This window comes from Amia ocellicauda, chromosome 2 (assembly GCF_036373705.1).
Source record: "Amia ocellicauda isolate fAmiCal2 chromosome 2, fAmiCal2.hap1, whole genome shotgun sequence".
Lineage (NCBI taxonomy): Eukaryota > Metazoa > Chordata > Actinopteri > Amiiformes > Amiidae > Amia > Amia ocellicauda.
The window spans coordinates 36,274,927-36,288,942 of NC_089851.1; the positions used below are offsets into that span (position 1 = coordinate 36,274,927).

Here is a 14,016-nt window from a genome sequence, read left to right on the forward strand (position 1 = left end):
TCACAGTTTCTTAAACCTTTTTGGCACACTCAGCCAATGCGAACACTTCTGCAGACCACCCCTGCATCTCTAAATACCAGTAATGCTAAATGATTAATTTTACCGGAACATAAACAGATTTTATTTAAAATGTTTTAGGGGGTGAATTTAGATCTTATCCCACCATTACATTAACACTAAAACTGACACTGCAGCTAATTTGCTCCCATTTGCCATCCTAATGGGACGAATGGTGCTGCGCTGCAATAGGCTGTATTTAACGTGGTGCAGCAGCCAAATGGGAATGGTTTACTCTGGCCATTAAGAAATTAACTATTGTTAATGAAAACCATTAAAAAGAAACTGTTGCTTGATTTAATCAGGGTGGTTTACCCAACTTAATTTTTACATGAAATATCATCCGTAAAATATAAATTCATGTTTGAAACAAAACGTATAAACAGTGTCATTATTTTCAGATCAAGCTGCATTTGCATCAACTTGCAAACCATCTGGAGGGCCATTGTGGACTACTGGTGGTCTGGGGACCACACTTTGAGGACCACTTTGAGGGCTTGAAATGGATGAGTAAACAATACGCAGTCAGGATCAACAACCTTCACAGAATTCAGGGCAGATGTGTATTTTTTTGAAGCTACATGATCCAAATTCAACAAGAAGAAATGTGTTAAAATAGTAAATTCTAGTCCTCTGTGAGAAGGATTCGAAATGGGCTACCACAATAAATTATTTAAAAGCTTTTCATTACATAAAGTATTTATTGGGAATCTTCCAGGTCACTGTAAATCCCCAATTGAAGCAGGCTTCTGGTTGGAGCATCACAACCCAGCCATCCAAGTAGAGAATCAGAGAGAAATTCAGTACAAAATTGCTTGCAGGTGTATGAAGGGCAAATGTTCCTACTGACAACTAACAACGTACATTTAAACTGATGAAATTCTTTCATGATATCATGGATTACATTCAAAATGATCTGAGTGAGACAATATGGAAGAATTCAAAGTAGGAAATACAAAATAATCACATTAACAGCTTAATATGATTACTAGTCTTATTACCAGTCTAAACATGTGCAGGATATTTAGCTACAAATCTACATTGCCCTTTTCACCAATCATTATGATTTAGCACCCATTCTAGCTGCTTTGGACGGTGTCCAAGTGCAAACAACATTCGTTGAGTTTCTTAAAGAAACCTCTTTGCCATTTCTTCTGACCTGGGGAAATTTGATATGTATTTGAAGCCAATGAAAGTGCTGGTTATGAAAGTATAAGCTTTGTAAATAATAATAATAATAATAATAATAATAATACAAAGATTTGATTGGTTTTAGCTGTAGATTATATTTTGCATTTGGCTAGTCATATAATAATTTAAGTTATTTTCTTATTTTTCAGTCAGATGTGCAGACAGCCCCATAATCTTCAGCACTGTTCCCTCTCTGTCTCTGTCTCTCTTTGACATCCAGATGTTTTTTTATTAACACAACACAACACTACAATGTCCTTCCTCTTGTTGAAATTCATCCCCTCCCTTTCTGTCTCTAAAGAATGGGCCCTAATATAGTGCATGTGTTCAGACCTCACCTGGACTTTAACCATGTGTTGATTTCTCTTAGTATATCACATCTGAACTTGAATAAGATATCATTATTTGTAGGTAGTATATTGAGGGAAATATTTATAATGAGTGGTTTATAAATGAAATGGCAGCATTTTACTTTTTTCTTTAGTTGATCAGCTTTGTATTATGTAATTATTCATTATATTAACTGCATATATTATAATTTACTTTTATTTTTTTAATGCATCGCTAAGGTTAAATGAAAATTGACTTCAGATTAGTAAGAGCACTAAACAAGTGAATCAGCAGACCTTTTACTAGGCACCTGCTGTGGGCCGAGCTCCTAAGTGATTTTCAATTATCCAAAGATAATTTTCTTTCCCCATGTCAATTCCCCTCCCAGTTAAAAGAGCTGATCCTGATACACTAACTTTAAGGTCTTCTTTTTGGCTTGTTTTTGCACTGTGACATAAAAAAACAAAGCCTACAGATTCCAAACCTCTTCTTAACTGGAGAGTCATCAGACACAATTGAAAACTTTTTATTTTATTTTTTATAAAATGTAACTCTGTGAATGAAAATTATAGAGTCAAACAGTCATTCCCCACAATTATTTTCTTCTAAACTGGATTTTTTGTCCAGTTTAAGGCCCTCTATTAGGCCTTAATTTACAATAAAAATAATTGCATTTCAAAATTAAAGATGGCTGTGACCCGCAATGCACAATGCCATGTGTTAACAATAACTGCCTTAAAGCAAGCTTATGAAGTGAAGAGCTATGGGACATACAGATTGCATCTATGCAATTACAGATATTTAGGACTAAATTAGCTTTTAGAATAAAACTAGGCTGCTCATTCTGGTGTATATATAATGATATAGCCACGCTTAATTTACTAACAGTTTTATCACTGACAAAAAAATAAGAAACAAGGAATATTTGTTTAGTCTCATGTGGACTGTATTAACTAAACATACAGAAAGTCAGGTTTAATTATATAACTGTGTAACTGTTCCACTCCACCACAACCCTTGGTGTATAGAAGTGCTTACTATTTTCACTGGATTCAGATGTGAAAGACTCTGCGGGGAAGTTTATTTCAGCTGTGAAGACCTGTGAGAGTCCTGGCCAGGAGGACACAGCAACAGCACTGCTCTGGCCTCTCAAATCCAACAGTGCCATCTGCTTTTGTTTATTTTATGTTAATTCACTTAAGCACTGTAACCAATTTGTACATAAATTAAATGCTGAACTGGTGATTGCTCTTGCGGTTGCGTCACTCACTGCACTGACACCTTTCCACCCCCAAATGGATGGTTAACTTGTACAGCTTCTGCAAAACATCTGCAAAGTTAACATCCTTCAAATTCAGTTGAATTTGTGATTACACAAAAATATGAGAAACTGAAAATGAACAAAACATCTAAAAACAAATATATGATTGAAATATGACAATATGACATTTTTTGGAAAATGCCCTACTGCATACTTTATGCCAGTATTCCAAACATATTTGATGCTGCACTGCCTATAAGCAACAATTGACTCATTCCTGCATCTCATTTTGAAAGTTAAAATCCTTAACATCCTTTTCTTACTTTTCTCCTATTTTTAAAAACAAAAAACATTAGCTCGTTCTGTTAGCTCGGTACAGATTTATATGGCAGGTTACAGATATTAATTAAAATAGTATTTGATTTAAAAAAAAACCCTAATAATTATGGCTTGTACCACTGGAGCACAAAATTAATTGTAGCAGTTTAAAATACATTGTACAGTGTGTACAGCAACAAAAGTTAAATTAAGAAAACAATTAGAACATAAGACCATTAGAAAGTTTACAAACAAGAGGAGGCCATTTGTCCCATCGTGCTCACTTGGTGTCCATTAATAACTAAGTGATCCAAGGATCCTATCCAGTCTATTTTTAAATGTTCCCAAATTTTCAGCTTCACCCACATCGCTGGGGAGTTTGTTCCAGATTGTGAAAACCCTCTGTGTGAAGAAGTGTCTCCTGTTTTCTGTCTCGAATGCCTTGAAGCCCAATATCCATTTGTGTCCCCTGGTCCATGTGTCCCTGCTGATCTGGAAAAGCTCCTCTGGTTTGATGTGGTCGATGCCTTTCATGATTTTTAAGACTTGAATCAAATCCCCACGTAGTCTCCTCTGTTCCAGGGTGAAAAGGTTCAGGTCCCTCAGTCTCTCAGTAGGACGTTCCCTTCAGACCTGGAATAAGTCTGGTTGCTCTCCTCTGAACTGCCTCTAGAGCAGCGATATCTTTCTTGAAGTGTGGAGCCCAGAACTGTACACAGTATCCAGATGAGCTCTAACTAGTGCATTGTACAGTCTGAACATCACTGCCCTTGTTCTCAATTCTACACTTTTGACAATATACCCTAACATTCTGTTTGCCTTTTTTATTGCTTCCCCACATTGTTTGGATGGAGAAAGTGAGGAGTCCACATAGACTCCTAGGTCTTTCTCATGCGATACTTCATCTAGTTCCTCCCATAGTGTAATTATAGAGGACATTTTTGTTACCTGCATGTATTACCTTGCACTTGTCCACATTGAATTTCATCTGCCAGGTGTCAGCCCACAACTGAATATTATCTAAGTCCCTTTGAATAACCTGTGCTGCCGAGATTGTATCTGCTGAGCCACCTATTTTAGTATCATCTGCAAATTTGACAAGTTTGCTAACTATCACAGAGTCCAGATCATTAATATAGATTAGAAAAAGGAAAGGCCCTAGTACTGATCCCCGTGGAACTCCACTAACAACCTCACTCCAGTTAGAAGCGACTCCTCTAATCGACACCCTCTGTTTCCTATACATCAACCAGTTCATAATCCCTCTACTTACATTACCCTGAATGCCTACAGCTTCCAATTTGAGGATCAGTCTTTGGTGTGGAACCTTATAAAAAGCTTTTTGAAAATCGAAGTATATCATATCATATGCTTTCACACGATCTACAGCTGCAGTTGCATGTTCAAAAAATTCAAGTAGATTAGTATCTGCCTCATCTAAACCCATGTTGACTAAGAATATGGCTTTCATTAAGAGGCTCCTCTATTTTCTGTCTAATGATTTTTTCCAACATTTTACAGGCGATGCAGGTGAGACTGATTGGTCTGTAATTTCCTGGCTCAGTTTTGTCCCTTTCTTGTGGATTGGTGTGACATTTGCTGTCTTCCGGTCAGTTGGCACATCCCCTGTTCTAAGTGTCATTTGGAATATTTGAGTTAAATAATTTCCCTCATTTCTTTAAGTACTGTTGGAAATATCCCATGTGGCCCAGGTGATTTGTTTGTTTTTAATTCTGCTAGTCCCTTTAGTACCTCCTCCTCATTTATCTGATCTCTCTTAGGGTTTGACTGGACTGATTGTCAACCTGTGGCATGTTATCCGTTTTTTCTTTTGTAAAAACCTCTGTGAAATACTCATTTAGAACATTTGCCACATCTTGTTCGTTTTCCAAGATACTTCCATTTTGCCCTTTATCTGTTTCACTTCCTCCTTTATTGACCGCTTGCTGATGTAGTATTGAAAAAACTCTTTGCATTAGTTTTAGCTCCAAGAGCTATGTTTCTTTCTATTTCCCTCGTTGCTTTCCTGATCCCTTTCTTAAGATCTCTTTGCAGTTCAACATATTCTTTTTTTTTTTTTCTCCATCCCTTTGGTATGCGATATACAACATTTTCTTTCTCTTGATATTTTTTTTGCATACTTCTATTTGCTAAGTTTTGGTACAAATTTCTCCTGAGCCTCAAGTAGTATATTCTTAAAATATAACCATCCATTTTCAATTGAATCTGTATTCAGTGTGCTCCAGTCTAACTTTCTAAGTGCCACTTCATACCTTCAAGGTTTGCTTTTCTAAAATTGTAGACCATTGTTTTAGACCTTGATTTTTGGAAGAATGCCTCAAAGCAAACCATATTGTGATCAGTTTGCCATTGGTTCTCTAACTAGTGTCCTTTCAATCATTTGAAAAGATTAAGTCAATGCATGTGCTCTCTCTCTGGTTGGTTCCCTGACAAATTGAGTTAGAAAGCAGTCATTTGCCATCTCAACCATTTCTATTTCTGCTTCTGTAATCCCGACTGTGCTTTCACAGTCTATGTTTGGGAAACTGAAGTCCCCCATTATAACAGCCACATCCTTGTTACATGCAGTCCTGATTACACTGTACAATGCAACATCTTTCTGACTATCTGAATTGGGTGGTCTGTAACACACTCCCACCACTAATCCTCTGGATCTTTTATTCAAAAGTTTAACCCACAAAGATTCTGTTTTGTTACTAGGATCAAGTTCTTCTTCCTCAATGTCATTTCTGACATATAATGCTACCCCACCACCTCTTCGATTTTGCCTGTCTCTCCTAAACTATGTTCATCCTTTCAACTTGTATTCATCCCCATCATTTTCTGTAAGCCATGTTTCTGTCACTCCTACAACATCATAGTCACATAAAAGAACTGTGGCTCCTAGGTCTAACATCTTGTTCCTTATACTCCTGATGTACAAACATTTCAGGACTTTTCTACTAGCAGTTTCCCTTTGTTTTCTCTCCTTAGTGGAACATCTCCCATTGTCAGAGCTCCCTGCCCCCCTGGTCCCTAGTTTAAAAGATTCTCAATTACTCTGAACATACGCTCTCCCAATGCATTAGCCCCACTTCTGTTTAGGTGTAGACCATCCAGTTTGTACAGGTCCCATCTATCCCAGTAGAAAGACCAATGCTGCATAAACCTAAACCCCTCTTCCCTACACCAAGATTTCAACCATGTGTTAAACTTTCTAATCTCTGCCTGTCTCCCTGGCCATGCATGTGGTACCAGAAGTATTTAGAAGAAAACTACCGTGGAGGTTCTGTTCTCTAGTTTCTTTCCTAACTCTTTAAATTTGTATTGCAGAACCTCTGCCCTACCTTTTCCTATGTCATTGGTTCCAATGTGGACCATGACCAGTGGATTCCCCACGGCTTTGGCTTTGGCCCGTCTACTAGTTTAGGGAGATCTGCAACCTGTGCACCAGGCAGGCAAGATACCATGCGGGTCTCCTTATCACTAGAACACACTGTGTGATCTACACCTCTAAGAATTTAATCTCCTACTATAACTATCTCCCTGTTCTGGGGGGGAGTGGGCCCCATGGTGCTCTGGTGCTCAACTGCCCTCCCATCACCCTCAGAGCTGTCACTGTCCAACTCGGTGTCCAGCAGTTGGAACTAGTTAGGCAATTCTAGCTCTTGGGGTGCCTCTAAGGGTTGTGCTTGCCCTTTTCTGCGGTTCTCTACACTGTCCTGCTCTAAGGTCATAACTGTCCTAGGTTTTGACATGCACACCATCTCTCTCATGGGCTGATTGACCAATTATTCCATATCACTAATACAGCGCAGATCAACAAGCTGAGCCTCAAGATCACATATCTTGATCTCTAGGATTTCAACATGATGACAATGTTAACAAATTAAATCTACTTGGATGAGTTCATCCAGGAAGGCAATCATTCTGCAAACCTGACACTGTAGTTGCCTCATGGATCTAAATTTTGCATGTTTGTTTTTTTGGGGGGGGCTTATGGGTTCTATCCCCTGGTCAACTGCTTGATGTTTTTTGTCACCAAGAAAAAGCACACCGCTTTCTCAACAGCAGCTTTAAGTACCCTTTTGTCTACCTGCCCCCAATTCACACCTAACTAGCTCCAACTGGATCCACCTGGCACAACTCACTTAACTGAAATCCTGCTAGTCCTTGACTAAATCATCTTTCCTTCAACCTATTTACTTTCACCAACTCAGCAGCTGTACTGAATTGACTTAAATTAAGGCAAACTACAGACAAGATTAACTTCAATTAAGGCAGTTAAAAGAAAATCAGGAATGCTAAGACTGAAACTAGGAACACAACAAGATTAGATGTTTCATGCAAATAACTAATTGCACACTCGGGGGAATTGGAAGAACAGAGATACTAATCTCTTCAATACAGTATAGTATGTCAATATACAGATTAGTCCTGGGGCTACATTACTTGGCATCCATCCATCTATTAATTTTCAATAACTGCTTCATCAGACACAGGGCACACCGCAGGCTAGACTCTAGATGGTACACCAGAGCATTGCAGGGTTACTTTAATGCAGTCATCAACACATACATTTAAAAATGGAGTACTTCCTCATAATTAACACACAGAATAAGTCTTTGGAATATGCACATCAAGGGGGTGATGTCAGTGTAGGCACAGTGCAAAAAACTGCTGCCATAAAATCCAAATTGGCAGTTCAGAGCTTTGCAAATTACTTAGAACTCCCTTTTCAGGAGCAGCCATTATGTTTATGATGATGGCAGGAAACAACTCCTATGTAGCCCAGAAGTGGCATGAGTTTGGAGAACAGAAACCATTAGGCAAGTAATCAAGAACATAAACATGCTACATAGTTTTTGTTACAGTGCACAGGATTTTGACTAACATCATAAATCGAAACCAATCCATCAACATTGGCAAAAAATGTATCCCCAGATCTGTCAGATAATAAAATATAGACTGACTTCAGATAAAAAGAAACAAAATGCAGTTTATAATAAAACTTTTTTTTTTTAAACTATTTTAGCAGGGGGATTATTTTTTCCAATACTAATGTTCCGTTTTAGATCCATCTCAGTATTGACAACCACTGAACTTTCTGCAGTATGAATGTTATTCTGTGCATATATAAGAAAACAACTAACAAAGAAAAAGAGAGGCTAATTTGAACAAGGCTAATAAAACAAATAAACAAACAAACCAGGAATAACCTATATTATTGGTTATATGTTGTAAACCAAAGTTGCCTGCCTGCCTGCAGAGGAACAGGGTTTGGTGGCAACTAATGCAGCAGGGCAGTGTGTGAAAACAGCCAAACAACATGCATTGAGAAAAAATAAGAAGAACCTACGAATCTACAGTGAACATGTTTTAGAAGAGAAATGACATGGGATTATGTTTAGCTTGTAATGTTAAATCTTTCTTTTAAATGTGAATACAGTACTGTGTTTAATCTCCCAGTTAGTAACATGTGATTTTGACACACCATTCAACAATGCAATATAATCAATACATTATCAGTAGCAGTTTGGACTAGTTTACGATACCAGAAGAGAAGACCGCACTAGGGCTCTGACAATATTATAATATTGTCTTATTTCATGTAATTTATTATATTATTCCACTAACTCACGTGTAGAACGACAGCATGATTGATCACTTCAATACAAATACGGTAAAGTGCGGTAAAGTTTTAATCAGCATTGAGATTAAGGAGTACTGAAATGTGAGCTTGTTTGGCACAAGAAAACAAGGACTAATTTACTGTGGTGCAGAGATGTCCTTGATGTAATATTACTCAGGTTCTTTTCTTCCTTGGCGACTCCACAAACCTAATCTCTTCAGACTTGTGTATAATCTTAAAATCTTCACCACGCCTCTGTCTGTACATGCACTGTCTCCAAACCCTGCATGCTTACTGACTGTGGACTCTGCTGTTATTTTGCCCATTGTTTTTTTTTGTTTTCTTGCTTTATTAATTGTAATACAATATTACGGTAACACTTTAGGTCTCCCCAGTTACAGTGTATTAACATAATAGGTACTCAGTAACTACATGTTAATTACTCATAAGAACAGTGTAATTATGCATTTGTTAACATGTACTTAATGTGTAAAAAGTGGGCCATGCCCGGCAGGGGCTTAGGTTTTGTTTCAGATCTCAGGGGGACACAGTCAATACTGGAGGTGGATGCTGTCAATATTGGAGGGGGTCCCCTACTCCTATGGAGCTGGGCATACAATGTTGGGGGGCACAATTGAAGGTGTTCCACCATAAACCTACGCCTATGATTCCCAGTATAGCAATATAGGCAACCTTAGCAGACAAATGTGTACTTACATATATGGTTAATCATTTTTACACATTAAGTACATGTTAACAAAATACGTAGTTACTGAGTGCCTACTATGTTAACACAGTGTAACTAGGGAGACCTATTTTAAAGTGTTACCAGTATTACTTTTTGAAACCATACATCAGCCCTTGTGTCATACGCTTAGTATTGTTTATTTATTATGTGGTACTCTTGTACACTTTGTAAATTGACTTGGACTGGAGTTTGCCAAATGAGGAGGAGAAACAGAAGAAAGGGAAGAGGAAGGAGATGGAGGAGGGTAATCTGCAAAAAACCACTTCTCCAGTGGCAACAAAATGGAAACCTCTCTTTTATATACCTTTAAGTTTAACAATAACTATATTCAAGTAAATCATAATGAAAAAATTACATAAATAATATGGAAGAGTCATAAATAAAATGTGAAAAACAGTAAATATCTCTAGGTGAGTTGTTTCTGTTATAAAATTGACTCATCATTTATCCATGTGGATTTCAGAATTCATACTAAAATCAATTACAATTATTAAATGGCCACTCATGTTAACGACACGTGACGATAAATCACACAAGACTGGCCTGCAGATAAAGATGTTATGACAGTTGGGCGCACAGTATGACTGAATGATGCTTACCTCCATTGTCCTTCAGATGCAGTGCGATTTTTGTATCATCTGCAAAGTGAAAGAAGAGAGAAAAAAAAATTGTCAGGTGACAATATGATATTCAATTCTCTTGCACATCTGTGGCCTGTACAAAAGTATTTTAGAAAAGTGTTATGTGAAATTGTACTGCAATAGATAGAATTTAACCTGGAAAAGAAATTAATTTACTGTTGTTTTAGAAAGTAAATCCTACGAAGGACACAATTTCCAAACTTTGATACTTTACACATGGGTAATTTGTTTGGGGAATATGAACACATATTATAGAGCGCTTGAGGTGTACCGAGTCCAATGTACATTAACAAGGACACGTAAAAGGTTCAAAGACAGGTTGTAAATCAGATTTAAAACCAGAATCAATCAGCTTGAAAACCATGAATGATATTAAAAAGTAGGACATTCTGTATTTTAATGCCTCTCTTTTAAAGGCCAAAAAATGATGTAATTGAAGCCCAGGCGATCATACATCCAGAAGTGCCATAAAGAATTCAAATCAGAAATATCACACCAGTCAGGAACAGGAAACAAGAACTCAGCCAGTCACTTTGTGTTTCCATCTGCAAACCACAATAACTGTTTGCATGAGCTATCACGTCCCTAAAATCTACATTAGTAGAAAGTAGGATATAATACTTTAAACTGGTTAAATCCCTTTTGAGTATTGGGATTGCTTTTTATATTATATTTACTTTTCTATTAGATCACATGAAACAAAGCCAAACTGGTATGTTCTGATGTATAGAGAACTTTAAAGGACCCTGAGTTAATTATTGTGTTGGACTGAGAAAACAATTTCTGGGTGTCCTGGGAAACACCCAATCATTATACAATCAAGCAAAAACAAGTGACCTTCTCTTTGTGTACAATAAGTAATAACTCGATGAAAAATGATTCATTCTCCACTACTAAAAAGGAACAAACAAAATGCATCTTTTGATATGAGTCTGTGCATTAACCCAAGTGTGGCAGCATTCTAAATTCCAGCAGCTAAGGGAACCAATCCATTTCACACTACAAAAGAGAACACTCTGGAGGACGGAGGAAATATGATTTCCAATTCTGTTCGCCAACTCTTCTTTTAAATAAAATCCTTTCTGTTTAGATGCATTTACTGAAACTTGAGCAACACTGTGGAGTGTGTGAAGAATTATCTGTGATACATGCTGATGGCAGGTTAGCATGAGAGAAAGTCCACTTTAATCTGACCTTTGGTTTTCCCCAGTGACGCCCAGTCTGTACAAATCTATTTTATTTTGGTCACTGACTCAGAAAAGGTAAATGTGAGACTGTTACACATTCATACCAATGGAGATAAACATTACCCTGATCAGTGTCAATCTATCAGTTTAAAAGGCAAGTCTTAAATAATTAATTTAGGAAAGTTTAGAAATGTGTAATTGTGATCTGATTCTACAATAACCAAAATAATCTGCTGAATACTTCAGCTCTCAAGGATCAGTGTTCCACTTAATTGAACATAAGACATCATTGATCAATAACTAGACATTTTTACCAGTATTTAGAAACTCGTGAATTATGGGTAATCTCTAAAACTAACTGGGTTTGGACTTTACACAACAAAAGTTGGAGACTACTGTTTTAGGGGCTCACACACATGAGTTTTGTTATTTCAGCTGATTTGCTTTCATTTCACATTCCTGTGTTCAAAAAGGATACCATTGAAACCTCACTTGTAGAATTCCTCGTGCTGTCAATTCCTACAAACAGTATATTGTATACAGTACGGTACTGTATATTGCAAGAACCCTCAGAGACTCATTTAATTTTAAAAGAAATCAAACAAGCAAGAAAAAAGTGAATCTCTTTTCTTCCAGAGAACAAAGTAAACCCCTTGTGGACCTCCTACTGTGGAACAGGGTTATACAGTGAAAATAAATGCATAACAGACAGCATTGGCACCCCTTGTACAAAAGAAATGAAAAACAAAAGTGAAAAAAGCAGGGTTGGTGCATGTGTATAAATGAAGGCACACATGCAAGGACTCTGAGGAGTCATATGGTTAATATTATCATTTCATTTTGCTGTAGCTATTATTGTACTTCTGCTTTTCATTGTGTAGCAGGGCTGCTTTTTAATTTGCTAATTGGAATACAAAATCACAACAGTCACAAACTGTAGAGCAATGCTTTACTTTACTATTAGTTAACATATATTCAACAACTGTCATGCATTATATTTGGCTTAAATCTGGTGATTGGGCTTGCCATTCAACTCTTCTTTAGAATAACTGGTTATTCACCAATATGCTCAAGGTCATTAACATCTTGAAATATCTTTTGAGGACCAGATATCCTTTCAATAAGGGCTCATTTTGTGCTCCACTATGCCTCTATTTACCCATTGATCCATACTGCCACAGATAAAGTAGCGCTGCCTAGAACAATATGGATCTATAACCCCTGATAAGAAAGTGTAATCAGTAGAATGATCGTGAACAATCGGACCCAGGCAGACGAATATGCAGAGATGAAAAGTGTTCATCTCCAGATCATTTTGAAGGTGAAGGAGGACTGACAAATACCAAAACAATGCAGAACAGCAGCATAGCAGATGCTCTGCATTTCGCCTGGAGCACTATGAAATTCACACAAGCTTTTACTACATGTAATTCAGCATTTCCAACAGATCACCATGTGGTTAGCAATGAATTACAACCGAGCTGCTGGAGTTGTCATTAAAAATGGATTGAGTAAATAATTAATCGGCCTATGAATAACGGAAATCATCAGAACATACAGGGGTGGTGGGAAATGTAAAAGCTTCACGATAACCTATGAAATTTAACTGTAGAATCAGGATAACCTTTGCTTGTTTGAGAACCCACCTTTGGAAAACTGACCTGGACCAAATTACGACAATGAGACAAATGAATCCCTGACTTTGTAGCTGATTGTTTTGATCTGGGAACCAAGATATAACTGCTACTGGTAGAGGCTGACACCCTGAAAGCAATTACAATACACTCATACATTTAAAGACTTGTGAAAGACAGGCTACTTACACAATTTAAAAACATGGAGATACATGGCGCTATATGTTTTAGAATCCTAATATGTGCTATATGGAGCAGAACATGGCTTACATATGGTAACATCCTTTGAGGTTTTGTTAAATCAACACCATGTATATAAAAGCAGGAAGAGGACATATTACTATTAGCACAACCACATTATCATATACATATTGGAGGATGGGGGTTAATCAAAGGCACAGCAGGAAAATAGAAGTTCGGATGCAATGTTAAATGAAATATATCCGAGGTGCCTTTGTCTGAACGATAGTGTTAAGACTGAATTAATGGATTTGGAAACCACTGCCTTAAAGTAATTCATTAAATAGTCAAAGCTCTAACAGCTGCAAAGGAAATCCAAGAGCATATGGCCCAGATCCAAAACTGGACAGAGACATTGCTAGTGAAACATAATGTTTGTAATACAATGTATAACATCCTATGGCTGGTATAGGGCAAGGACAGCCAGCCCCTTAGGTGTGTAGGTTGGATAAGGATGTGATGCTAAAATTGTCTAATGTCCTCATCTAGTGTAACCTCATCTAAAATATAGCCTCCAGTTCTGGCCACATTAGAATAAAACGATTGCTGTGCTGGAAAAAGTTCAGCAAAGAGCAATCAGAATAGTGGCATGGCTAACTCTGACGGGGGGAAAGAAACTGACTCTTGGCTTGGAATGAAAAACACTTTGGGGAAACTCGACCGAGGTACTGATATCCAGAAGGGGGATCACAGGGAAGACACAGGACTGAGAAGAGGAAGCACGTCTTTAAACAAACATGCAGAATAAACTGACATTTTTTCTCTAGAATCCTCCAG

At 37.4% G+C, this 14,016-nt stretch overlaps 1 protein-coding gene across 2 annotated transcripts in view; it reads right to left on the minus strand.

Moving 5' to 3' along the window:
- plxdc2b (plexin domain containing 2b) overlaps positions 1 to 14,016 on the minus strand; it is a 189,345-nt gene that overhangs the window by 13,178 nt on the left and 162,151 nt on the right. For both annotated transcript variants that reach the window (XM_066723384.1, XM_066723385.1), the window contains exon 12: positions 10,137 to 10,175. In XM_066723384.1, coding sequence (XP_066579481.1) covers positions 10,137 to 10,175 — 39 coding nt within the window. The remainder of the gene's footprint in view (positions 1 to 10,136; positions 10,176 to 14,016) is intronic.